The sequence below is a fragment of the Nymphalis io genome, chromosome 12 (assembly GCF_905147045.1).
Source record: "Nymphalis io chromosome 12, ilAglIoxx1.1, whole genome shotgun sequence".
In the NCBI taxonomy this organism is placed as follows: Eukaryota; Metazoa; Arthropoda; class Insecta; order Lepidoptera; family Nymphalidae; genus Nymphalis; species Nymphalis io.
Window position 1 is genome coordinate 3,099,964 of NC_065899.1, and position 25,756 is coordinate 3,125,719.

Genomic DNA, 25,756 nt, shown 5'->3' on the forward strand with positions numbered 1-25,756 from the left:
CATTTGTACCTAAATAAAAAAAAAACACAATTTGGTACAAAATGTTCAAAGCGAATCTCACTAACTAAATGAACTTAACGTAACGTACGTAGAACAAGAAAAAACAGAATGACCTTGAATTCACTCCAAGGACAATGTCGTGCGTTTTAACGTTCGTCTGATGGTAACCCGACAGGTTTAGATTCGGATCTATTCAATCCATCCGAAAATGTAGTACCTATGTAATAAATAATTTTGTGTACGTGTTTAAATTTAACGCATCGACCGGTGTAGCGGCGATTCAGCCGATTCAGCAAGTACAGTGGCATCCCGCGGCCGCCTCGCGACGTCGGAGTCGATGAAGACCGGAGTGAAAAAGGCACGACCAACTTTCATTTTCAACGCGGAAAAAGTACGTTAATTTCGTGATTAAAAGTTACAGTTCATATTCCTAATTATTAATACGAATGTTTAAAGATAATACTAATTATAAATGAATTTAATGTAATCGCTAACGACAGGAAAGTTAAAATAAATACAAATTTATTTGTGACAGTGATTTTGTATTTTAATTTGTGAAATAAATTCAAAAGTGCTTATTACATCGGACGTAGAGTTAGTCAGCAGGGAACTGGTAACTATTCCTTTAAGTCCGGAAACTATGTAGTAACAAATTGGAAATAAGTTACAAGTTTGTATTTCGTTCGTTCAATTCGAAGCTTTCAAAGGACTTTCCATGTAATCATTAAAGGGAATCCATAAATTAGTTCGAATAATGTTTTTGCGTACTTTTAGGTTTTGTGTAATAAAGTTTTTACATATTTTATTATGAAACTCTTGATATATAAATATCAAGAGTGTTTCTGAATAATAATAAGATTATTGTTTATAGGTCTGTGCGTCTGAGAATTTTATCTTTTGTTCAAGAGCTATTCTACGTTGACTGTTTTTGGTTATTACGGGTTTGAAGGGTAATCTAAAATTTTAATTGGCACAACTAATCTTTTTTTACGTCTATAAAAAATATCGTTATTAGAATAGATTTTAAAAATATTAGTACATACATCTATTTATTAAAAATTATTTGTTTATTTTATTTAAAACTTTAAAGTCAAATTTATTATTTACGATAAAAATCTTAAGCATATTGTAAACCAATTTTAAAATCTAATTTATTCTATTTATTATACATTAGTCGTTGGCACTGATTACGACGATTCAGATGTAATAAGATAACAAAATTAAAGACGCTTTTATTTTAATGCGCTTGCCAATAGATCAGTGAGTTATGTCAATTTAGAGATGCGTTGATTACAATCATACTAATGGATATCAAAATCTCATTTGATATATCTTTTCAGTATATCTGTGGCAGAATAATTGCGGTGTATTTGTTTGCTTAACAAAATTATACAAGGTGAACTCCGCTATAAAATATGACCCGCGTAAACATACTATGCGTATAAATAATCCGGTCTGCAGCTGTAATAGCAGCGGTTGGCGGTCATTTAAGAGCTTTTATACATTACTGGATTACACAAGCATTTATCGAAATGACGTCGACTGAAAAACGAAGATGTAATCTGATAAATTATAACCGAATACAATTATTATGCTTATATCTAAATAAATACTAAAGCTACGACTTGATTTATGTTTTTCGTTATATACTGTATATATGTGTCACTATCATTGCATTGTATTCAGATCGCAAAAAAGGTTTTGGTAAAGTGAAGTAAAAGCCGTTGAATGTCCCACTGCTGGGCTCTTTCTCTTTTAAAGGAGATCTGTCTTTTAGTCCATGCTACTCCACAGCGGTTTGGTTACATATATGGCAGAATTTCTCACACGTGCAAGTTCCCACGATGTTTGCTTAAACCGAGCACGAGGTGAATTATAAACATAAATTTTTAATAATTCCATTAGAAAACTAATATTGTTTGGTAAATATGATATACGAGAAAAGGTATTCTATATTTGTGCTTGGGATATTAGCTATTCTAAATGCGAGTATACATTACAACCTATGTAGTGGTTTCCGTGAGATGCGTGCGTAATAAGAGATAAATAACAACAGTTATAATACTTATGTTTTATACTAATAATGTCTTTAGTAGATAATTATATAAAAATAACTACGATATTTATCATTTTAGTCTTTGTATTTTTAATGTAAGAAGTCATATTTTATGAGATACTGATTTATACATCCAGTGATATTTTTGGCAGTCGACATTGAGAGACTATTTATATCCTATTCACATACAAAATTCAGTTTTTCTTACGTAACTGTATGTGCGCACTTCTTTTTGTAAAGGATAAATAGGAACTTTTTGTTTAAATCTAAAAGACCTGCCCAAAAACAAGAAAGGAAAGAAAATAAATAAAAGGTCTATTGTAAATGTAAACGTTTATTGTTTATTTGATTAATGAAAAATTCTCAGTCGGCTTTTACGTCACAGGTTGAGATGGTGTACCTAAAATATATTTTGATAAATCCACTATAAAATGTTACATATTTTTAAAAAAATTATATAATATGAAAAGAGCAGAGGTGATTTAAAATCAGTGAAATATTCAAGAGCCATGGGAAGCGTCTGTAAAGCATACTCAATGCTTTCGCGATCGAGGTGTGCAAAATATATATGTAGGTTGAATTGGATTAATTTTAGTTTAAATATATTGCATGGTACATTGTTATCGTCATTTTGGGCATAATAGTTATTTATTATAATAATATTTGAGTATCATACTTATTTATATAGAGTTCTACATAGTTGTAAATTATATTTAATACGTTCTATTTATTTTACTCCAAAGCACGAGTTCAAAAATAAATAAAAAGGAATATTAAAAAAAACCAAGCAATTATCCAAGATTATCTATTTAATAAATATTTCGTCCAGACCGATTTCGGCCAATCTCAAGAGAGATTAGTTAACTACGCAGGAGAAATGCACAAGTGTGTACTCAAACACAGGTGCACTCTCTATTCCCTAGCTCTCACAATTCGATATGACGGCAATCCGACATGACCGGGAAGAGTTCAGGCGCAGGACCAACGGTTTTACGTGCTTTCCGAGGCAAGGGAATGTATACACCTCTAGCTTTCAGATTTCGGACACTTAGAATTTTATAATTTAGCTACTTAGAATTTTCTGACAGAAAAACCTAGGAATTGAACTCCTTACCTCCGGGACGTCGGCCTTACGTCTAGCTACTAGACCAACGAGGCAGTCAATATAATTATCATCAAAATGAATAATGTTACATATAGCTTAGCTTTAGTCCTATTGCTGATAAGATTTTAGGTGTTATTTGCCATGCAAAGAAACTTTGTTTACAGACAATAATGAAATGAAGTCAACAATTAATGTTTATTTTTTGTGAAAACAGGACTTTGTTTGGATATGAAGTCGAACAAGACACTATAGAAACAATCTTTGTTTCCATATAACGTGTCGACGACTAACAAAAAAAAATACAAATAAAACCCTTTCTACTGAAATAAATTCAACTGAAATATAACAATGAAGAAAGAACAATTATGAAAAACATAATTAAAACAATTGACAAAAGCTGCAAAACCAGAACTTTAATTTGTTTCTTTTTTTTACAAAGCTTTTTTTTCAAACTTTTCGTTCGAGGAAAAATTCACAGTCCGTTTAAGGGATGAGAATAACACAATATAATATATTGTTTTAATAATAAATTAATCTTTTATCTTAAATCTTAATAGACTCAGTTTTGTCAACTTTCCCAACGTGGCAGAATAATAACATTAATTTAAATATATATATTAAGATAACCGCTCATATTTAGGTACAAATTAAAATTATCTATTTAGTCTATAATTACACTTCACCTTGCTATAATCTTAAACATGTAAAAGGGTTTTCTGGAATTCAGTAACTATTTAAAAAAAGTATAATTATTAACATTTTCATTATAATATTCACTTTTTGAGGATACTGTTTGCGTCACGTATTCAAGTGGAAACGTTATGAAAAATTCAAATTTTTCAAATAAACAAACATATTACAATAATGTAGATTTTTTTTGTAATTTGTAATAAAGGTTATATAAAATAAATACAAGCGTTATAAGCCAACAATCAGTAATTTATGTTTATAAAGGTAGATAAATTACCTTTAAATGTTAATTATTTTTTTAAACACCGTTAAAATAATACTATTTTTTTTACATTCTGGATGTTTTAAGAAATGGCCGTTCTTACTCGACTTATTGTCGTATTTTAACAACGCATTATAAAATACGTTAATAATCAGAAAAGGCATTGTCAAAATATTTAAAAAATGTCATATAAACGTTTATAAACCGGTAAAACACTGGTTTCTTTATTGCTGCAATCATTGATTGGACAATCTAAATAAGAAAACAGCATTCTTTAAGTTAATACTCCCCAAACAGTATTAAAAATAAAAGCCTTAAATATTACAAAGTCAATCGGAAAATATGGTATCTGTGTTGAAATATTAGCCAAAATAAATTAAGCTTTATTTATAATAATATTAAGCTTTATTCGAGTCAGAATTATTTATGTATATTGAAACTCAAATGTATAAAAACGTGAATCAATTCCCATGAGGTCACCATTAATGTGAGAGTACTATAGATATTAAATCCAAAGTAAATATCCGTCTTGTTTAACTTTTCAATACTTGCGAGAAAGACAACGCCCACGGGATATATATCAAAAATGATATTAATCTGGCGAGGGAATGTTTTAGGTCGCTTGGGCGTTGACTGTGTAAAAATAAACCTGTATCCGCTGTAGTGAGCAGGCAAAACCGATCCGCGACATTTACAACGGGTGCACTTTCTATTTATGAAGCCACAGGCGGCCACTTCGTCAATCTAACTCGCTCCAGTTACGAGTACTATGACTACGCAAAGTCAGTAATACAAATAATAATAATATGGCAACGCATTTACGGGCACTTAGATATACAAAATACCTTATGTTAACTAACAGTTCAATAACTTTATTCATAAACATTTAACATTATACAAAAACAATGGAATACATTTGTAAATAGCAACCGTATTAGAAGATTTATCTATACAAAAAAAAAACAATATCAAAAATTAATTACCTACTCCTATATACCTACTTATTACTATAACTTATATATTAACGTACTATATTTATAGGTACTATACTGTATTTACATGACTGCCTCGTTAGTGTATTGACTTGATGTAAGGCCGCAGATCCGGAGGTCCTGGGTTTAATTTCCAGGTCGGGCCAATAAAAAATTATTGGGTTTTTCTGTCAGAAAATTCTCTCAGTAGCAGCCTGGAAGTTGGAAGTGTGTGTGTACACACGAGAGTGTTCTCGTGCCTCGCAAAGCACATAAAACCGTTGGTCTGGCGCCTGAACTCTTTCCGGTCGTGTCGGATTATCGTCCCATGTTGTTAGAGAGTGCACCTATGTTTGCGCACACACTTGTGCACTATAATATCTCCTGCGTAGTTGGTTAATCTCTCTTGAGATTGGCCGCCGTGGCCGAAGTCGGTCTGGAAGACATTATTACTGTATTCAAATCAATCTTTGATATATTTGTCTGCTAACAAATCAATATATTTCAAATGTTGATCTTATAACATTTATAAAACATGAATAATTAATGCATTAAAATAATATTTGTTCTAAGCGTAATAATAACTTTCTTTAAATAGACAAGTATTTATCATTTCTTAATATAGGAATATTAATAATAAAAATAATACGTACATGTTTGTTGACCTTTGATATTACACTCAATGCTTTCTACAATCAAAATTGAGATTACTTGGTATATTGAAGCTAAAAATAATCAAGAATTATCTTAATAATATAACCACAAAAAATGTATTTTTCTATTTTAGTAAGGAGGACGAATAGCAGAAATTATTTTCGTATTAAAAAAAAACCTGGCATATCTATTCCTGACGCCCTTAGAGATAATGACAAAAATACCTATAATGCAATTTTGTTAGTAGTAATATTCATATAAATTATCGAGTTAAAACACATTTGTTTTCAATTTCAATGAGTCCAAATTCTTGGCTTACCAACCCTTCAAACCAGAACAGAACAATACAAAGTAATACTGTTTGGCATTAGAATACGTGACAAGCACAAAGCCCTACCACTTTACGTTTACGTAGCTTTGAAGATAGCCGCCATCCATCTCCTGGCTCCATCATTAGATCAGCTCGATATTACAAAATAATTTTATTGTTAAGCGAATTACATATATATACCAAGTGTTAAATCGATATGACTTACAACAACTTAATTAATTAGATAAATTCACTTACACGCTGACTTTGTTGCATACAAGTGAAGGTAAGGATTAAGGTTAAACTGTTGTATCGACTTTAATGAAAACTTTATTAGGCGTTAATTATGCTATTATGCGTCGGAATTATTCTCAAGATATGAGAGAAATAAACATCCACGGAAATTGCTAGCATCCTTACATAATATACACACAACAGGCGACTCTATATATTAAATATTTGTTAAAATTTAAACTTACAGAAACGGTGTCACACAAATCTTTCATGATAGGTTAACGAGAAATCTAAGGCGATTTCGAAATTAAGGTATTTTTTTTAATATATTATTCCATTTTTTTTTTGTAATCTCGGGCCAATTGCCTCACCTCTGTATCAATCGGTAACGAAGACCCAGCGGGAATACATCGTACCGCCCGCCCAACGCAATTTTCTTTTTAAGCATCTTTTAATCTCCTATAGATAGTTCCTTGGATTTAATTTTCAAAGTTCAAATGTCAACTTTTATAAAATAATAACGCTGTAATCTATTTTAATATTATTTTATCTGTAATAGGCAGATATGGCCTTGAAGATTCTATTTTGTGGCTTTCTTTTCACACACATTACCGTGTAAAATTTGTTGTTTTTCTAATATTCTTCAAAATCCAACCAGGAATAACTTCTCATAAAATATGAATACTAAGAATTTTAAACTTTCAAATCGATCGAATAATTAATATTTTTTGCGTAAAATGTATAGAACATCGTTAGTTATTTAATTAAAAAAAGCGTCTTACTAAATGCTATAAAATGGTGAAAACCGTTATAAGAATTCAATCCGACCACCACGATCGCAGTTTCTACTACTTCTCTCTTTTATTTTATAAATTCGTTTATTTTATATCTTCGTCTTTTTATTTTATAAATTCGTCTGCTATTTTTTCTTCATTTTTCTATAGTTATTATATATATCTACTGCCTCGTTGGTCTAGTGGCTAGATATATATAAGGCCGCAAATTCCGATGTCCTGGGTTAATCCCAGATCGGGCCAATAAAAAGTGATTGGATTTTTCTGTCGAAAAATACTCAGTAGCAGCACGAAGTCTGGATGTTGGAAGTGTGTACATGTCCGTGTCTCGGAAAGAATGTAAAGCTGTTGGTCCTGCGTCTGAACTCTTTTCAGTCGTATCGGTTTTGCCGTTCCATCGGAATCTGAGAGTGAGGGAATAGAGAGTGCACCTCTGTTTGCACAATTCCGCAATGGCTCTGGTGCAATTGGCTAGTCTCCCTTAAGATTGACCGTCGTGGCCGAAATCGGTCAGGACGAAATCATCATTCATTATTATTTACCTTACCTTAATGTTTCGTACAATTATTTAATAATAAATTAATAAATGTGTTTTTCAAATGAAACTTCTTTTGGACCGATGAAAGTATTGAGATATATGTAACGCTTCTGATGCGATAAATAATTTCTGTAGAGCTATTATATAAGAACAATCTCGAAACTCAGCGCAGAACACGTTCGTGAAATGTTTAAAAGTGATTTGCGAGATTGACTATAATAATTTTAGTATTTAAAGTATTAAAATCGCGTATCACCGTAAGTGAGTTTAATTTAGAGTTATACGAAGTGAGTTGTTACAGAATGGCGTATTTTATTATAATTGTATATTTATTAAACTTTGCTATTATGTTTTATATTGTCTGCGGCAACCACTTGGGCAAACACGCCTCCACACGTTGCCCATCCCTATCGTGGCAATATGTCGCTCGCTTTACGTCTCTTTTCCATTTTTTTTCCCAAATAGTAGCGCAACAAAACAGAAATAACGGTCGTACAGCGGTGCACACCCCCACCATACCCTCGCTGTTTGAGGTCGAGTTCTCTAACATCCGTGGACTCCACACTAACCTCAACGCTGTCCACCACCATCTCGAGACAGCACGGCCAGCAATGTTGTTTCTCACGGAGACACAAATACTCCGTCCTGCCAATACCAGCTACCTTAATTATACCGGCTACACGCTTGAAGAATCCTTCAAAGCGAAAGCCGGGGTATGCTTGTTCGTCAGGACGGATGTTTGCTGTCACCGACTGCGCTGCTTGGAGGACCCCTCCTTCTCCATGTTGGTGGTACGTGTGGACCTGGTTCGTCAGAGCCGAGTCTACGTGTGCCTCTACAGATCCCACAATGGTGACTTGGAGACAAGCCGATAATTTGACCATCTTAGTCGGGTGGCAGATGCTGCGCAAGAGCAATTTCCTAACGCGGAATTGGTGTTTTTCGGGGATTTAAATGCTCACCACGAATCATGGTTGAAATCCCTCAAAACTGACCATGCTGGAAGGACTGCTCATGCTTTTGCTCTCACACGTGACTTGACCCAACTGGTTGATCAGCCCACCAGGATCCCAGACATTGATGGGCAAGCACCTTCTCTACTGGACCTTCTGCTGACTTCTCACCCGGTGGAATATCAGGTTGTGGTTCAGGCTCCTCTTGGCTCTTCGGATCACAGCCTTATATCTACCAGGGTGCCACAGGCCAAGCTGCCGCCACTAGCGGTATGCAAACGTCGCGTTTGGCACTATAAGTCGGCAGATTGGGACGGTATGCGCGATTACTATGCGTCGGTCCCTTGGAAGGAACGTTGCTTCAGTGGGAATGACCCAACAGCCAGTGCCGCTTCTGTTGCTGACGAGATCATGTTGGGAATGGAATACTACATTCCTAGCTCAGATCTCGTCAGTAGGGGTACGCGTAACCGTTGGTTCACTCGTGAATGTGCCGATGCTGTATCATCTAAGCAGGCGGCATATTGCAAGTGGGTCAACGGCTGCATTGCGGGGCATCTAACATTGACTCACTGAAAGCAAACTACAATAAAAATTCCAAGTCCTGTAGAAAGGCATACGCGGCATGAGCGGATGCACAGCGCATTGGTCATGACCTTGTTTCACATCTTAGGGGCTTAGCTTCTGGCGTCTGACCAAGTCTGTGCAAAACAATTTATGCCAACCTTCGCTGCCACCGTTTAGAAATCCGGACGGATCGCTAGCTCACAGTCCGCAGGAGAAAGCCGACCTCCTGTCTAAACTCTATGCCGACAACTCTGTGATCGATGATTGTAGTGCGCAGCCACCAACAATACCTTCATGTGGCCACACGATGCCTGACATCAAAATCAGGCAACGTGATGTGCGTACGGAGCTGCAGTCACTTGATATACGGAAAGCTAGCGGTCCCGATGGAATACCTAATGAAGAGCTAATGTGCAAGCGGTTCCCAAAAAAGGGGATCGGTCTGACCCGGCAAATTATCGACCAATAGCTATCACCTCAGTACTTTGTAAGGTGATGGAACGGATTCTAAGCAACCAACTGATCCCTTACCTAGAAGATCACTGTCTAATTAATGATCGTCAGTACGGGTTTCGACCAAAACGGTCCACAGGTGATCTTCTAGCGTACGTAACACACCTCTGGGGTGAAGCTATCGACAAGCATGGAGAATCGTTGGCTGTCAGCCTCGATATCTCCAAGGCTTTCGACAGGGTCTGGCACAGAAGTCTTCTCTCCAAGCTACCGGCATATGGTCTGCCTGCTCAGCTATGCACCTGGATTGCCAGCTTCCTACACAAGCGTAGCCTTCGTGTTTTAGTAGATGGTTGCGCTTCACAATTCTATGTAGTGAATGCTGGGGTCCCCCAGGGATCTGTGCTATCTCCCACACTCTTTCTTTTGCATATCAATGATATGCTCTCCCTTGGGAACATACATTGCTATGCAGATGATAGTACAGTGCATGGTGGATACCACGGACGCGCAGTGGCTGGGCGGGCGAAACTGAGGAGAGGCGGGAGAATCTTGTCATTGAACTCGATAGGACGTTAGAGCTCATCGCCAAATGGGGCTCTGATAATCTTGTTGAGTTTAATGCCAAGAAAACACAGGTATGCGCTCTCACGGCGAAAAAGTCAACATTTTCCCCTCTTCCCTCCCTCTGTGGTACTCCGCTGGTGATGCAAAGCAAAATCGCCATGCTGGGGATTGACGTTCGCTGCGACCTTAGTCCAAGGGATTACATCGAGGCTGTTATAAAAACAGCTTCACGGAAACTCGGAGTTCTGAACAAGGTGCGGCGCTTTTTCACGCCACAACAACTGTGCCTGCTGTACAAAACACAGGTACGGTCTTGCGTGGAATATTGCTCGCACCTTTGGGATGGCTCCGCTAAGTACCTACTTGAGGCCTTGGACCGGTTGCAGCGACGAGCCGTACGCATTATTGGCGACGTAAAGGTCACAAACACCCTTGAACCTTTACAATTGCGTCGTGAGATAGCAGCACTGAGCGCTTTCTATCGACTGTATCACGGCGAGTGCTCTGAGGAATTATTCTCTCTAATTCCTGCTTCCCCTTTCCTTCTTAAGTCCACGCGAGCTGGTTCTCGATGTCACCGCCTAACTGTGACATCAATTCCATCGCGAAAAAAGAAATTTGGCAACTCCTTTCTTTGTCGCACTTCCAAAAAATGGAATTCCTTACCAGCTCACGTGTTCCCCTCCTCTTACATCCCGGGTTCCTTCAAACGAGGCGTGAAGAGGCATCTTGCGGGCCGGCAAGGCGAAGGCGGCTAGTGCAGAAAATCGTTTTTCCCGTCTGTACTGGCCGTCGTCGCGTTTGGACTCTACTACCACTTACCATCAGGTGGAGTAGAGTCATTTGCCCTCCCGGCGAATATAAAAAAAAAGCCTTCATGAATTTCTACTTAGCTTTAAAGTTTGGCTAATGATGCCTACGGCGTTCAGTCCACCTTTTGTTCCGACTCTGTTGATCACTATAATTTAAATAAAATGATGGGTTCTTTATAAATATTTTTTGTTTGTATTACTAATGAGCTTCTCTAATCCTATTACTATTTCTTTTTGGTTTTTATATAATTGTATGTGTTTTCGAAGCCATGATTACATTGTTCATTTACCAATCATATTTAGGGCTCATAAATTTGAAGAACAGGCGAGTCAATGTAATGACATGCGCAAATAACGTCTTGGTTTCCATAGTTGGCGGCGCATTGACACTGAAAGTATTATTTGATGGTACTGTACCATGCAAATGTATAGACTTCGGTGATTTCTAACCGTCAGATGGCTTATTCGCCGAGCTGAATAAAATAAATACAGGGGGCCAATTCTACTAATATATAACGATTACGAAACGTTCCCGATTCGGTTCCAATATAACTTTGACTATTGATATGATATGATATTAACATATACGGTATATGTTATGTCAAACCCAAACTTAGTTGTTAGCTTTTATGCCGATAGTTGATAATTAAAATAAAGAATAATAAAACGGATAAACGTCAACGATCACGCTTCGATTCGTATCTAATGTGTAAATAATTTTTAAGCCTTCATTTAAGCTTTATAATAGAAGATAAATCGCGTTTATTTACTACTAGAAAAAAAGCTTATAAATTTTGCTTTCTTGCCCTTAAGCTCTATTTTCAAATGACACAGTTCAAATTGATTTAAGAATCAATTAGTATTAAGTCAATATTAGAATAAATAAGTCTAATACTAAATTTATTGCATTATAATAAATGTATTTCAGTGGCGGTTCGCTATATATCTAATAATAAACTCTATTACTACATTCTTCAATGCCTACATTGATCATTATATGAGATCAACGTGCCAACTCTTTATTAGAAGTATTTTATTTATAAACTTTGTCGATAGTTTTTTGCCATTCGATCAATCGTGTAACGGAACTGGCAAACATTTTATTTTACATGATGGATAAAAGACCTTGTAAAAAACAGGTGTCAGGAACTAGATATTTCAGTCAAATTTTAAAGAAAAATGTTTATATTCCGAAGGCATATTGAATTTCATATCACTAAGCAAAAATAGTAAAACTCACACTATTGTTATAAGGATACACATCCCTGATCTACACTAGATATCGTTGATTTTTCACCTGAACTATTCACAGTCGTGTCGTCATTATTGTCGTCCTATCGGATTATGACAGTGAAGGAATAGAGAACTGACCCGTATTTGCGCACACAAATTTCCGTTATATCTCCGGCGCAGTTGTTTTGTTAAGCTTAGCACTTTAGCCGAAATCGATCAATAGGAAATCATCATTATATTTGTTATTATATCAACATATCAACGTACCGATAATATGATATAAATTGCCGTACGAAGGCAGTTTGTTAAGCTCCCTTGCACACAAGTCAATTCTTTTAGTATAAAGAAAATAATCATTTAATGCATGAAATAATGAATTTGCTTTGAGACTCGACGTCATTGTGGGGTCTTTAAAATACAAATATGATACTAGAGGATGGTAGAAATCAACTTAAGAATATTAAGAAAATATTATAAAGAATTCAATCATATAATATATAAACATAAAAATAGTGACAGATCCAATTATTTACTTTTTGAATCATGCCAATGGCGCCATTTTTAAGCATTTAAAACTGTTGTCATTATAAAAAGTAAGGATTCCTTAGTATATTATGAGTATATATTCTTTACGCAAAAGCAGTAATAGTAAAATTTGTGCAGTGTTAGTATTTAGGTTCGCCATCTAAAATGCATTTCTATTTTATTTATTCAACAAAAAATATATCTCTACTGGTATATAATTAGAGGATATTCAAAAAAGTGCACAAATCTACGATACTAAAATGAAGAGCAATTATAATAGTTTCCTGTTTTTTCAGAATTGAAAAATAATGGCCGCGGGCGACGTCACTCGCCGCGCCTCTATCACCGCGCCCTCCATGCACCGACGGCCGTCGGCGCGAAGAGGTTCGCTTATCAAGAACTCCCAATCTCCCGCAGCGTCACAAGTATTTATTTTTATTCTATCTTATATGCTTGAAAGCAATACTTAAATAAATACATTTGTAAACTTAAACTTTTATTATTTCTGTAAAACAAATTTAATATATTTTTTACCTCAACTTTTAAATACCAATATTCCTTATGTTTTTTTTATATATATAATAGGAAGGTGGACCAGCATATGGGCCACCTGATGGTAAGTGGTCACCAAACGCCCTTAGACATTGGCATTGTAAGAAATGTCAACCATCGCTTATAGCCAATGCGCCACCAACCTTGGGAACTAAGATTTTATGTCCCTTGTACCTGTAATTACACTGGCTCACTCACCCTTCAAACTTATGTTACGTTTGCTACGTACCCTGTCAGAGTAATTAGATAGATCCTCTAGAATTGAACTTCAAAAATATTTATGTATCTACCGTCATCCATTTTCTAATGTCTTGCAAAAATAAGTCTACAAAACAAAAACCTAATGAAGTTTTCTTTTATATTGTTCTTCCAATGATACCGCAAATTATGCATCCTAAAAATTTCAAAAATATAATTTTTTTCAAGATTCAGATTATACATAATTTTTAATTGAAAATAATCATAAACAAATTGTAATGCCTAACTAAAGAAGAAAGAGACTTTAGTATGTAATATTATCATATAGTAGTTGCGATTCTCAATTTCACTGACTTTAAATTTAAACTATTGACGTGCCAAGAGTGAATTGCTCGTTCTTGTGATAATTTGTGGTGAAGACGACAAAAATTTTACAGCCTTGGAAAATGTGTCTGCCGCTGCTACGTACACATGTTCGAGAATGTTATTCTAGCCTCGTATATCTTACAACGAAATATGATGATATGGATTCTGGTCCAATTTTTTTTTGACGCGTTTAAAAGTAACAGCTAGGAAATATCCCATTGCTGGTATCAAATTTATTCCACCCCGGTGATACAATATAATTTGATGGATAAACATGTGGCAGATTTTCATTCCACACATGCAGTTATCTCCCGCAGCGTCACAAGTATTTATTTTTATTCTACCTTATATGTGGCAGATTTTCATTCCACACATGCAGTTATCATCACAATGTTTTCTTCAATCACTGAGCCCGAGATGAATTATAAATAATTGAAATGGTGGTTTCAATGGTGCTTGTCCGGGTTGATCCGACAATCTTCGGTTAGTAATGACGGCTTCTAAGTACTGGACCATCTCGGCTCAAACAATATTTTAATTCCTTAACCTTAGTCATTCAATTTTGTTTAAACCATTTTCATCAATGTAAAATAATAAAAAATACTGTTGGTATATACACTCATTAAAGCTGTCATTTAAAAAATGACATAAATGTGTTTTTAATATAAATATTTTGATACGGATAAATTGATAGCATCCAAAAGGAACGAAAAAATATATTCAAATTTGATATTTTCATATAATACGAATTTTCAAGAAAAGTTGTTATGAACAGAAAAAGAACAATTTAATGCTAAAGATGCTTACAATAGCAAAGCGCGCTATGCAACAGGGAAGATGATCTAAATTGCCATTTCTTGTTTCCTTCGTCGCTTCATCAGAATTCTTTATCTATTTATGCAAACTCTGACGTAACACGTTGAGCGAACAGCTTACTAACTCATCGTATATTTTCACTCGATACTAAGAATTATTTTTGGTCAGTATATTTGTGGAACTTTAAAACATCTGCTTATATTTATTTTGTTTTCTACAGAAATGGTTTGCGCCGTAAGTTTCTGTGTAAATATTGATCGGCCGTTAAAGCTTTCACTTCTTACGATCTTACTTATTTTTTTTATTTATACATTCATTTCGTAGTCCGCATTATATACGCTGATCGCAGTATTATATAGTAAAAAATCACAATTATTTTTCAATCGGGGTAACCGGTATATAAACCTTTCATTCAATACGTTTGTTATTGACCGTAAAGGCATGATTTTATCTGTTTGGAACTCTTTCAATCTATTGACGAATTTTAACAAAAGAATCTTTTATTTTTTAAACAAACGAATATTCCCGTGTGTTTATTTTTAGATATAAACACAAAGGTACATGTTTATTATGAATAAATATTTTATTTTTATTACAATGAACTCAACTCGTATGAATAGTATGAGTAGTATGGAATAAGCTCCGAACCGTCTCCTCAAGATGCTTTAGCTCAGTTGTGGGATAATAACTGGTTACTTACTGTAGATGAAGCTTTATTTTATCACTATGTTCTAAATGTAATATCAGATTGAAATATTCCTGTTCGAATGATCACGTATTGAGCTGCACGTGGTTATATGTATTTATTTATATCCATATTCTTTTTTTTAGGAGGTGCCATGGGACATTATCGACCGTTGTGCCTTGCCGATAGTGCTGTGTCACGCGCTCGCCGTGGTACTCTCCGCTTTACTGAACGCACTGCATGTGAGCCAGATCTCCGTGTTCACTTTGTTCCTGTGGTTCGCAATCTCCGTTACCGGCTCGCTCTGGTTCTACCATAACCTTAAGGTAATTAATCTTATATTTAATTTTGTCACAATATATATTACTAGTAGAAATAAATGCAGAATAGATTTTTCTCGATATACTTACCGAAAGAAGGCTGTGCTATAAGGTGCTTGTACTCACAAATTTCCTAATGATGGGAGAGGAACGATGAGCGACACGCTTGGCACAATTTCCATGTTTATCAAAGTTATAGCCACCAGCAAAACATGAAAGAGCAATAACTGACCATGCCAAAGGTGCATTAATCACATTACCCATAATCTCGAATGAGTAATTGATAATTTCAATAAAGGGCTTAAGAGTAGCCTTTTTCCCTGATAGTAATTCTATCACAAAATGTCTTTAGTTAAAAGTACTTTTAACTTATGTTATTGTTCATAGCCGAATTAAGCATATAGGACTTGAATTATGTAGAATTTGCAGAAAACTATACTTCGTTTAACGTAAATAAATAAAATTCTACGTTTGTAATAAAAACAGTAAAAACAAAAGTAATAGAAAGTATATTTGAACGACTAACAAACATTCTTTAACAGAGAAACACTTATTCTTGGCCATCCCCTCTGGAGCGAATAAAAAAGTGCCTCTGATTCGCCCACAAACGCAATCGCTTCGCCCACACAGAGTTTCATTTTTAAGTAAAAGAGATTTTGCTTGATACAAAATCAATTTATTTCTCTATTAGACATTGGAAGAAAATATAAATAAAATTCCTAATTACGTTAAAAATTTAATCCAACTTGGAATACTGTAAAAAGGAAATTATTTTCGTATGAGTTGTTTTTCAAAGTAATAAACTTACTCAATATTTCAGATATATTATAAGATGCTTTAAAACACAGGTAGCTGATAACATCAAAAATATATTTTATTATTTGTTTTTCTATTGCCTTAGAATGGAAAACTAGGTATTATAAATTTAATTTGAATTTATTGACTAAAAGAAACAAAAGCTCAAAGTAATCTGTTATAGTTTAATATTATGGAGTGTTTAGTCTCTCTAGTAGTTAAAAATTCAGTTTTTCAATAATTAATTCACAATTAAAAGTCTAGAACGTGTTTAAAACTTTTATTCTAAAAATATATACGTAGTATATATTTTAAATAGAAGTACATATATTATACTTTTGCAGGGTAGTAATAAAGTATTGCAGTATACTGCTATAAACGGACAACTATCTTCAGACGTCCTAAATTTTGCTCCATTAAATACTTTAAATAATTAATTTTAATTTAACCTTTACTTCTAATTAAATGAATGGACCGCTTCAATGAGGAGGTTCTACGTTCGGCAAAAGAAAATTACTATTTAAAATTGAAATTAATTATCTGTTACAAAGTCATCATTTGTATATTATTTACATCAGAACTTAACTCATCTACAAGAACAGTAGGCAAAGACAAAACAGTTGTGTACCTTTGTCTCCCCTGTTTGAGCGAAGCCGATAGTAAAGTGTTAGTCTTTAATAAATAATAACATTATAAGAAACATAACAACCATTCCTTGCATTATTGATACGGTGCTTAGTATTAAACCTAAATTATATATTTAGAGCTTGTAATTATTAAAGAAGAAAGAGCAACTTCAGAGAATATTAATCAATTTTTATTGTAATGTCTGAAATATGTTAATAAAATATCTATGACCTATCGCTAATACTTTCTCACGCCACCTAGAAAGTATATTTACGAATTATATAAATTAAAAAAAAATACCTACCTATTCTAAATTTGAAAATATAGAAAAAGTATATTAGGATTACTCATATAATTTCTTTTGTATAATTTATAGAACGCAACCTTATTAACCTCGGTATTTTTAAAGCAATTTGATATTACGCTGCTATGAAACATTTGGAGCTTGGCCATAGTGGGGTTGTAGTGGGCGACAAGCAACACACTATTATGCTGTTCGCATTATGTCACATAGAAAAGAGATGCCCTAGTGGATAGAATACGTAGATCTTAAGCAAAGATCACGGGTTCAATCCGGACCAGGACTAATAAGTACATTTGCTAAAAATTGTGCTTATAATTCATAATGTGCTCCGCGCTGACGGAAAATATCGTGAGGAAACCAATGTAAGTCGGATAAACACCCCGGACGTACATCCACCAGTCCGCAGTGGAAAAACATTGTGGATTAAACTCTACACCTTCTCCTCAAGAGGAGTAGAGGCCTTTGCCAAGCAGTTGGACAATTACAGGCTGCTATTTTACTTTATTATGGCACTGATTCTATTTCGCGTGTCATAGCTATTACCTAAAATAATAATAAATATTAATATATACAAATATTTATTATTTCAAATGGTAGAACAAACGGTTATTGTATATGTTGTTGTCGTGATGTAAACAAACCGTTTTTATATTATTTTTCTTCAGCTTCTCCTAAATTTGATCAAAATAAAAAATAAATCATTTACCGATATTATAATATCTTATGTTATCCGATCGCTTAACATGGCTAATAAACAAACATGTTCTCATTTGGAACATTATTAATGATTTTCTTATTATACATGAAAAGAATTAAAATGACACGAAATATTAATAGCTAGTCGAACGGCGCCAATTTAAATATGATCCTTGAATTTTTCGACATTCAACCATCCCACTCACTATAGAACTTCAGTGAATCACGTCTGCGTAGGTTGTGTTATATAAAGCAATAAAAAGTTAACTTGACAAAATAATACTTATTTAGCAAAATGTAGGTATATTAAACTTAAGCCATGAAGGGTAGTTCAGTTAAATGAAATGGATCAGAAAACCAATATCAAGATAGCAATGAAATGATAAAAGCCGTAAGGAGACGTTTACTGCCTATAATAAAAACCAGTTGGAAATTGTAATGTGGGAATAAAATTATTCCAAAAGCGTAGGCGTAAAGTGCAGTGCACGGGTTAACAACAACGATGCCAACAACGTACGCATGAAATGTTCCTACAAAACAAGACAAATTTTCTTTGACAATGGCATAAATTGCACATTAATTATTATGTGTATTTGATGTAATGTAGTACATTATAATTAGTCTATTAGTGAAACAATCCAACATATAACTAAAGGATACACTGTACATTTGTACTGATAGTACGCAAAGACGTTTATAATGAACCACGATATACCTAGCTAATACATGGTTACATCATATACCCGGGATCCACGAGCCAACATGTGTTATACTAATAATATATAGAGGTAAGTTTATACTATCGTAATACGATTACAATAATAGATTAACTTTAAACTATACGTTAGACAAATTTATTACTTTATAAGGTATATAAAATAGGATATGTTGATTACAATTGCAGCTATGTTTGCTGATTATTGGCCTTATTTATGAACTTTGATTAACGTTTATTTATGTGTTTAAAAATAGAAATCAGTGTTGATGTCGCTCTTTCTGTCATTTTAATTATTATATAATATAATAATGGCCTAGTGGTAAGAACGCGTGAATCTTAACCGATGATCGTGGGTTCAAACCCGGGCAAGCACCACTGAATTTTCATGTGCTTAATTTGTGTTTATAATTCATCTCGTGCTTAACGGTGAAGGAAAACATCGTGAGGAAACCTGCATGTGTCTAATTTCATTGCAATTCTGCCACATGTGTATTCTACTAACCTGCATTGGAGCAGCGTGGTGGAATAAGCTCCAAACCTTCTCCTCAAAAAGGGAGAGGAGGCCTTAGCCCAGCAGTGGGACATTAACAGGCTGTTACTGTAAATAAAGGAAATTTTAATTTTCAACAAGTTTAAAATATCTTATTTATATTATATTCTATTATAGATATAAAATGAATATAAACTTTATATATTACTCATATATTAGTTCATTTAACGACTAATGTTTAAATAAATGATAGAATTAATAAACGAGTAGAGTGAACGAAGTTACTATTAATACTTAGGGGTTGCGTATGAGCTCACAAATAATAGCTCCAGTTTCAGTTGCATAACTAAGACCTACAAACGTAGCCGTGATCTAGTCTGTATACACTATAATGTTAGTATTCCCTTTGAATGTGACAATCTATTTCGGTATTACAGCTTCGTACCAATTTGTCTGAGTAGGTTACAGTTATCAGTTAAGCTCTATAACCTGACGTCAATATTTTTTGTATTACTGTGTAATATTTATAAGCTGAGATGACCCAGTGCTGAGAACACGTGAATCTTAACCGAATATTGCATGTCAAAACCGGGAAACCGGAAACTTGCATGTATGGAATAAAGAACTTGCTACCTGTGTATTGTTCAAAGAGCCGCTTCAAAAAGCTTTCATTTTAAAAAAAGAAGATGCTTAAACCCAGCAGTGAGAAATTTAAGGGCTGTTTATACATATTCCACATTTGTAAAAAAACTAAAAATTAAACTACGATATTAAACATAGGTGCTTACTCGTTACTCAAGGACCTATTGGTACAACATTAACGCCTAGTTATTGAATTACTTACTGTTCATAAGCCCATAGGAGTGTCTACGTCTCCAGACCAAATTTCAGCTTTCTTTGACTTCAGGAAGTACCCTAATAGTTTTGATGATCATCAATCAGTGAGTAACTGAAATCTGCGTATTTTAGATATTAAGAATTAATAAAGTATGGTAGATATCCATTTGAAACTTGACACGTTTAATAAGTACTCTATTGATATAATATTCTGAAAATTTGGACTTTCTAAAACTGTCCAGACCGAATCTATATATATGGGTACAAAAATAGTACCCTGCGCCTCCGTTGTCTCGTCTTGGCGATTTTATTAAAGCAGCGTAATATACTTTTACGAAATTACAATATGTATTAGTTTTAGTTTAATATTAAATATATACATACATAACCATAATTATTAAATAAAATTACCAACAATGACCTCTTTTGTAAGCTCTGAACTACAGAGAATTTTCCATTACCAGTCTATAAACAATTTTATGGTGCCATCAAGGAACTAACTTCATCATAAGATATGGAAAGTAAGTAGGTATAGCACGTAACTATAGCAGGTATATATTAACTTATTATATTATTTATATTCTTTTATAAGAAGATATAATCTGTACTCATTCATCCATTGTAATTTTCTAAATTATCTTTGTCACAGTCTTATAAAATTGGTTTATGTTGGAATATAAGTACTGTTTATTTAATGTTAAGGATATTATAAAACTGATGATTTCGGAGATGATAACACACCTTAGGAATGAAACAATTGCCTTCAGGCGTTTACAAATAGAAATAAGAATAATTGCTCTGTAATAACAATTGTTGAAAAAAAATGAAAATTCCAGCTGAGTTTCTTTCGCTGGTTATTCTCACGTCTGAGGTGTTTCTTTTCGAACCGGTCGTAATTATAGTAATTTTTTTTTATAGAATAGGAAGGTGGACGAGCATATGGGCCACCTGATGGTAAGTGGTCACCAAACGCCCTTAGACATTGGCATTGTAAGAAATGTCAACCATCGCTTATAGCCAATGCGCCACCAACCTTGGGAACTAAGATTTTATGTCCCTTGTGCCTGTAATTACACTGGCTCACTCACCCTTCAAACCGGAACACAACAATATCAAGTATTGCTGTTTTGCGGTAGAATATCTGATGAGTGGGTGGTACCTACCCAGACGAGCTTGCACAAAGCCCTACCACCAGTAACTTAATTAGCTACTTGTGAGTAACATATGCTTTATAAATATTTTATTTAATTAATTTACATGTAATCAATAACGTTACACAATAGTTGTACAGTTATTACTTAGTAATAAAGTAAAGCCACATAGGATTACAATTTTATGTAACAAAAAATTGTCAGAAAATTAAAAGTAGAGAAAAGGTATAAGTATTACATAAAGGCAATAGTAGTACAATAAAATACATTCTTAGTTAATATTAATGTGATTAAATTATAATACGAATGTATTGAGTGCACTGTTATTAATAAAAAAATTTAAAAAAAAACATACAAAAGTATAGTCAAGTAATGTATATTTAACTCTAAATGCTATGAATGTTCTTAATGTTTTTCAAATAACCTCTTTTCGTTCAAACCGTGTATTTAAATACATTCAATACTATATTAACTTGTAAGAAGAGCCGCTTGCAGCCTATCTCTGTTGAGATCTGAATTGGAAAATATTGTACTAAGAGAATTAACGGCCAGAACGTGTTTTGACTTGAATACTGTTGAACAAGTGTTATATTGTATCTACGTAGTGATTTCAAGCTAAAATCTCCTTCAAAACGTTTCTTGAAAACATTATACATTATATTATTATTATTACCTGTTCTCTTTACTCGTCAGTATATCTTATAGACCATATTTTATAACACACCATAAGATAAATATTAGATAGCCATTAGATAATTAAATCTTAATTTTATTTAATATGCGAGAGCCGAGATTATTAAATTGTAATAATTGTTCGGTGTAAATTGCCTTTACCACGCAATACGTAACTCCTCTTATATGTTTTTATTTTGGATATTCTTTCAAATCAAAAAGTTATAGCAAATTAATATTTTTCAAATTTTAATTCAATGTTATATATAAAAGTGGCTGTTTAATTTCACCACCAGATATTATATCGTTAACCAGAAATTATAACCCAGCGCTTCAATCACAATCTTTTGTAATTTTACAGAAAAAAAACATCAAATTAAATAATCAAACATAAAATTTTACGATCAAAATGTACCAAATTCATTGAATCGTAATTTTACAGTTATTTAAACTTGATGTTAGCGGTTCGAAAAGATTCTATTGGGAAATACCGGCAAGAAACTTGGTAGTTTTATACAAATGCAAATACATAAAAATTACATTAACTTCATAATACCGTGGTCGAAATTTCTCATTTTTTGTTTTGTTTATATCGATTCCTAAAAATGAAATTCTTTACCAGCTCAAGTGTTCCCCTCCTCTCTTATAACCTGGGTTATAAACTAAACATAAAAATATATTTTTGAAATGCAATTATATTAATATATCTTACTATTATTATCATTCTATTGGGAAATACCGGCAAGAAACTTGGTAGTTTTATACAAATGCAAATACATAAAAATTACATTAACTTCATAATACCGTGGTCGAAATTTCTCATTTTTTGTTTTGTTTATATCGATTCCTAAAAATGAAATTCTTTAACAGCTCAAGTGTTCCTCTCCTCTCTTATAACCTGGGTTATAAACTAAACATAAAAATATATTTTTGAAATGCAATTATATTAATATATCTTACTATTATTATCATTATCAATAAATGATTATGTGAGCGTTGTTCCGTTAGTAAAGATTGAAAATAAATGTAATACCCTCAAATAAACAATTATATGCGATGCGCAAGTTATAGAATAAAATAAAATATATTCTTTATTTCCTCATTTACCTTATTTACGCTTTAAAACATGGTAATCACATATATAAAAAACATAAATAACAAATAAATTAATTAACTTTAAAAAAATATATCTCCACCGGGGTGACCCAGAGGAAACGATATGCGTAAATTAGCAGAAAACAAAACAAATTTTAGGATAAATCAGCTTGTATAGCAAATGTCTAATACATTTAATTATTTATATTATAATTACTTCTGAAAAAGATTCTTACAAATCGCTGATTCTTACAATTCTTACAAATCGCTTTTTTAATTAAATTAATTCTTTGTATTTAACATTTTTTATATAAAAAAATGAATGTTAATAATATTTTTCTTTATGCATTCCTAAATTCTATTAATTATATGTAAGCCCAGTAATTTTCTGGTCCAAATAAAAACAAGAATTTTTCTTTCAATGTTTGTCCCTCAATATAAACGTTTTATGTATGCCGGGACGGGCAACTAGTATTAGTATATTTCTCGCTCTCAATTTCACTGACTTCCGGTTTACCTAGTGCTTAACAGTAAAATATTTTTATAACACATCCATGGCATGACGGTTAGAAAAAGTTTCTAGGACAGGTGTGTAAGGGGCAAAGCTAAGTAAAGCAATGTTATTTTTTAATAATTCTACTAAATTGACGAGCCGGTGGCGTGGTTGGTAGATACTTGCCTTTCACGCCGAAGGTTGTGGGTTCGATTCCCACCCAGGATAGTCATTTATGTGCATGAACATGTCTGTTTGTCCTGAGTATGGGTGTAATTATCTATATAATTATGCATTTACGAAAGAAAAATAGTATATGTAGTACATCAGTTGTCTGGTTTACATAGTACAAGCTCTGCTTAGTTTGGGATCAGATGGCCGTGTGTGAATAATGTCCCAGGATATTATTAATATTAAATAGCACAACAGATATTTGCCAGCGTTGGATTTTAACATTCGCAATGCTCAATTTTTTATAAATAATAATGATTTTTTGTATCTTTGTCTTTTATGCGTCTTAAAGATTCATTTGAATAAAAATATAACAATAAACGTTCTACTCGTTGGAAGCCGGGTCGTGTATCTAGTATGTAAATAAATCATACATATTTAAAGCATAATGGAATAAATGTTTTGCATTAATAAATAGAAATGGGTTCTTTAAGTTTTAATTAATTAAACGTGTATTTATATTGAATTTTATTATTGTCAATTCAGTCAAATAGGTATGCATTCTGCGTGTAGGTAGCACATATTCGCATGTGCTGCCAACCTCGGCATAGTCACTTGCGTCATCCACTCTATTCGAAAGTCCAATTTAAAAATAGGTTAACGGTCGTTTTCACAAAATAGTCACTCCTAAATATATATCTTAAACCTTTCTTTCCTAATATATAAAGCGTATAATGTGCTCAAAATCTACTTTCTAACTTAAATTAATATGTGAGAAATTACTTTTATGTTTCCCTTGCTATAAAAATAAAACCAGGCAAATACGAGTCTAAGTCCTGCCTTAATTGGTCCCGTACAATCATTGGGCCTGAACTTTTTTACTGTTATTATTATTTATCAAGTCATAGCTACAATGGATATACGCATTCTTATTTATTTGTTTTATTTGAAAGATAGACTGACTGGTAAATTGGTCACTTGATGTTAAGTCACTACTGCTTATAGACATTGCCACTATAAAGATCGCCAATGCACCATCAACCATAGGAACTGAAATGTTATGTCCCTTATGTCCTATACACATACATACATTGGTTCACTCATCCTTCAAACCGGTCAAAATGAATACTAATTACAGTGTACAAGTGTGATCAGTATATTTTCCCTTTTGGCAACCATTTGGGGAAACAGGCCTCCATACTTTGCCCACCCCTATCGTGGCAACACGTCGCTCGCTTCACGTCTCTTTTCCTTATTTTCCAAAATGGTAGCGCGACTAAGAAATAACAGTCGTTCAGCGGTGCACACCCCCACCATACTCACGCTGTTTGAGGTCGAGTTCTTTAACATCCGAGGACTCCACGCTAACCTCAACGCTGTCCACCACCATTTCGAGACTGCACGGCCTGCAATGTTGTTTCTCACGGAGACGCAAATACTCCGCCCTGCTGACACCAGCAGTGTGGCGGTACAATATATGTAAAGTAGTGCGGCTATACAATAAGTAGAGCCTACAGGCTTGCTTTACTCTACCATCTAGTACAACAAATCAACTACAGTTCTAAGGAAATTCCTAAGACAGAGAGATCGACTATTGGCGTCAAGTTAGTAATAGGGTTGTACAAGCCGAGAACCCGAAAGGATTTCCCATTGGCACCGTCTCTGAAGTCTCAACTATTCTTAAATGTCAGTAGCTTTAAGTAACCTTATCTGCCCAACCCCTCTTTTTTAACCTTTGCCATTTGCCCTATTTAACCTTTACCCCGACAGCGAAAGCTATTTCCATGTAAACGAATAAGGATTAAAAGACAGCAAGGAGAACTCTTGTAGCAAATTTAAACAATTTTCGTCTTATGCGAAGAAGATAGGCTATGGTAGGCGGACATGAAAGAGCGACATACGAAACCCTAAAATATCTTGCACTTTTCATATAAAAAACCTCAAAAATAAATTTCGAAAGACATTGATGTACTTAATGTTTAATATTTATAAAAATAAATCTAAACATAAATTACCGTGTTTTCAAAAAAGAACAATGGAAAGTTT

The 25,756-nt window shown here is 33.7% G+C and overlaps 1 protein-coding gene across 1 annotated transcript in view; it reads left to right on the top strand.

Moving 5' to 3' along the window:
* The first annotated feature begins 237 nt into the window (after positions 1–237).
* Positions 238–25,756, top strand: part of LOC126772214 (D-beta-hydroxybutyrate dehydrogenase, mitochondrial) — a 41,153-nt gene continuing 15,634 nt past the window's right edge. Inside the window, exons 1-3 of the mRNA XM_050492480.1 lie at positions 238–391; positions 13,021–13,149; positions 15,488–15,667. Coding sequence (XP_050348437.1) covers positions 13,033–13,149; positions 15,488–15,667 — 297 coding nt within the window. The 5' untranslated portion in view covers positions 238–391; positions 13,021–13,032. The remainder of the gene's footprint in view (positions 392–13,020; positions 13,150–15,487; positions 15,668–25,756) is intronic.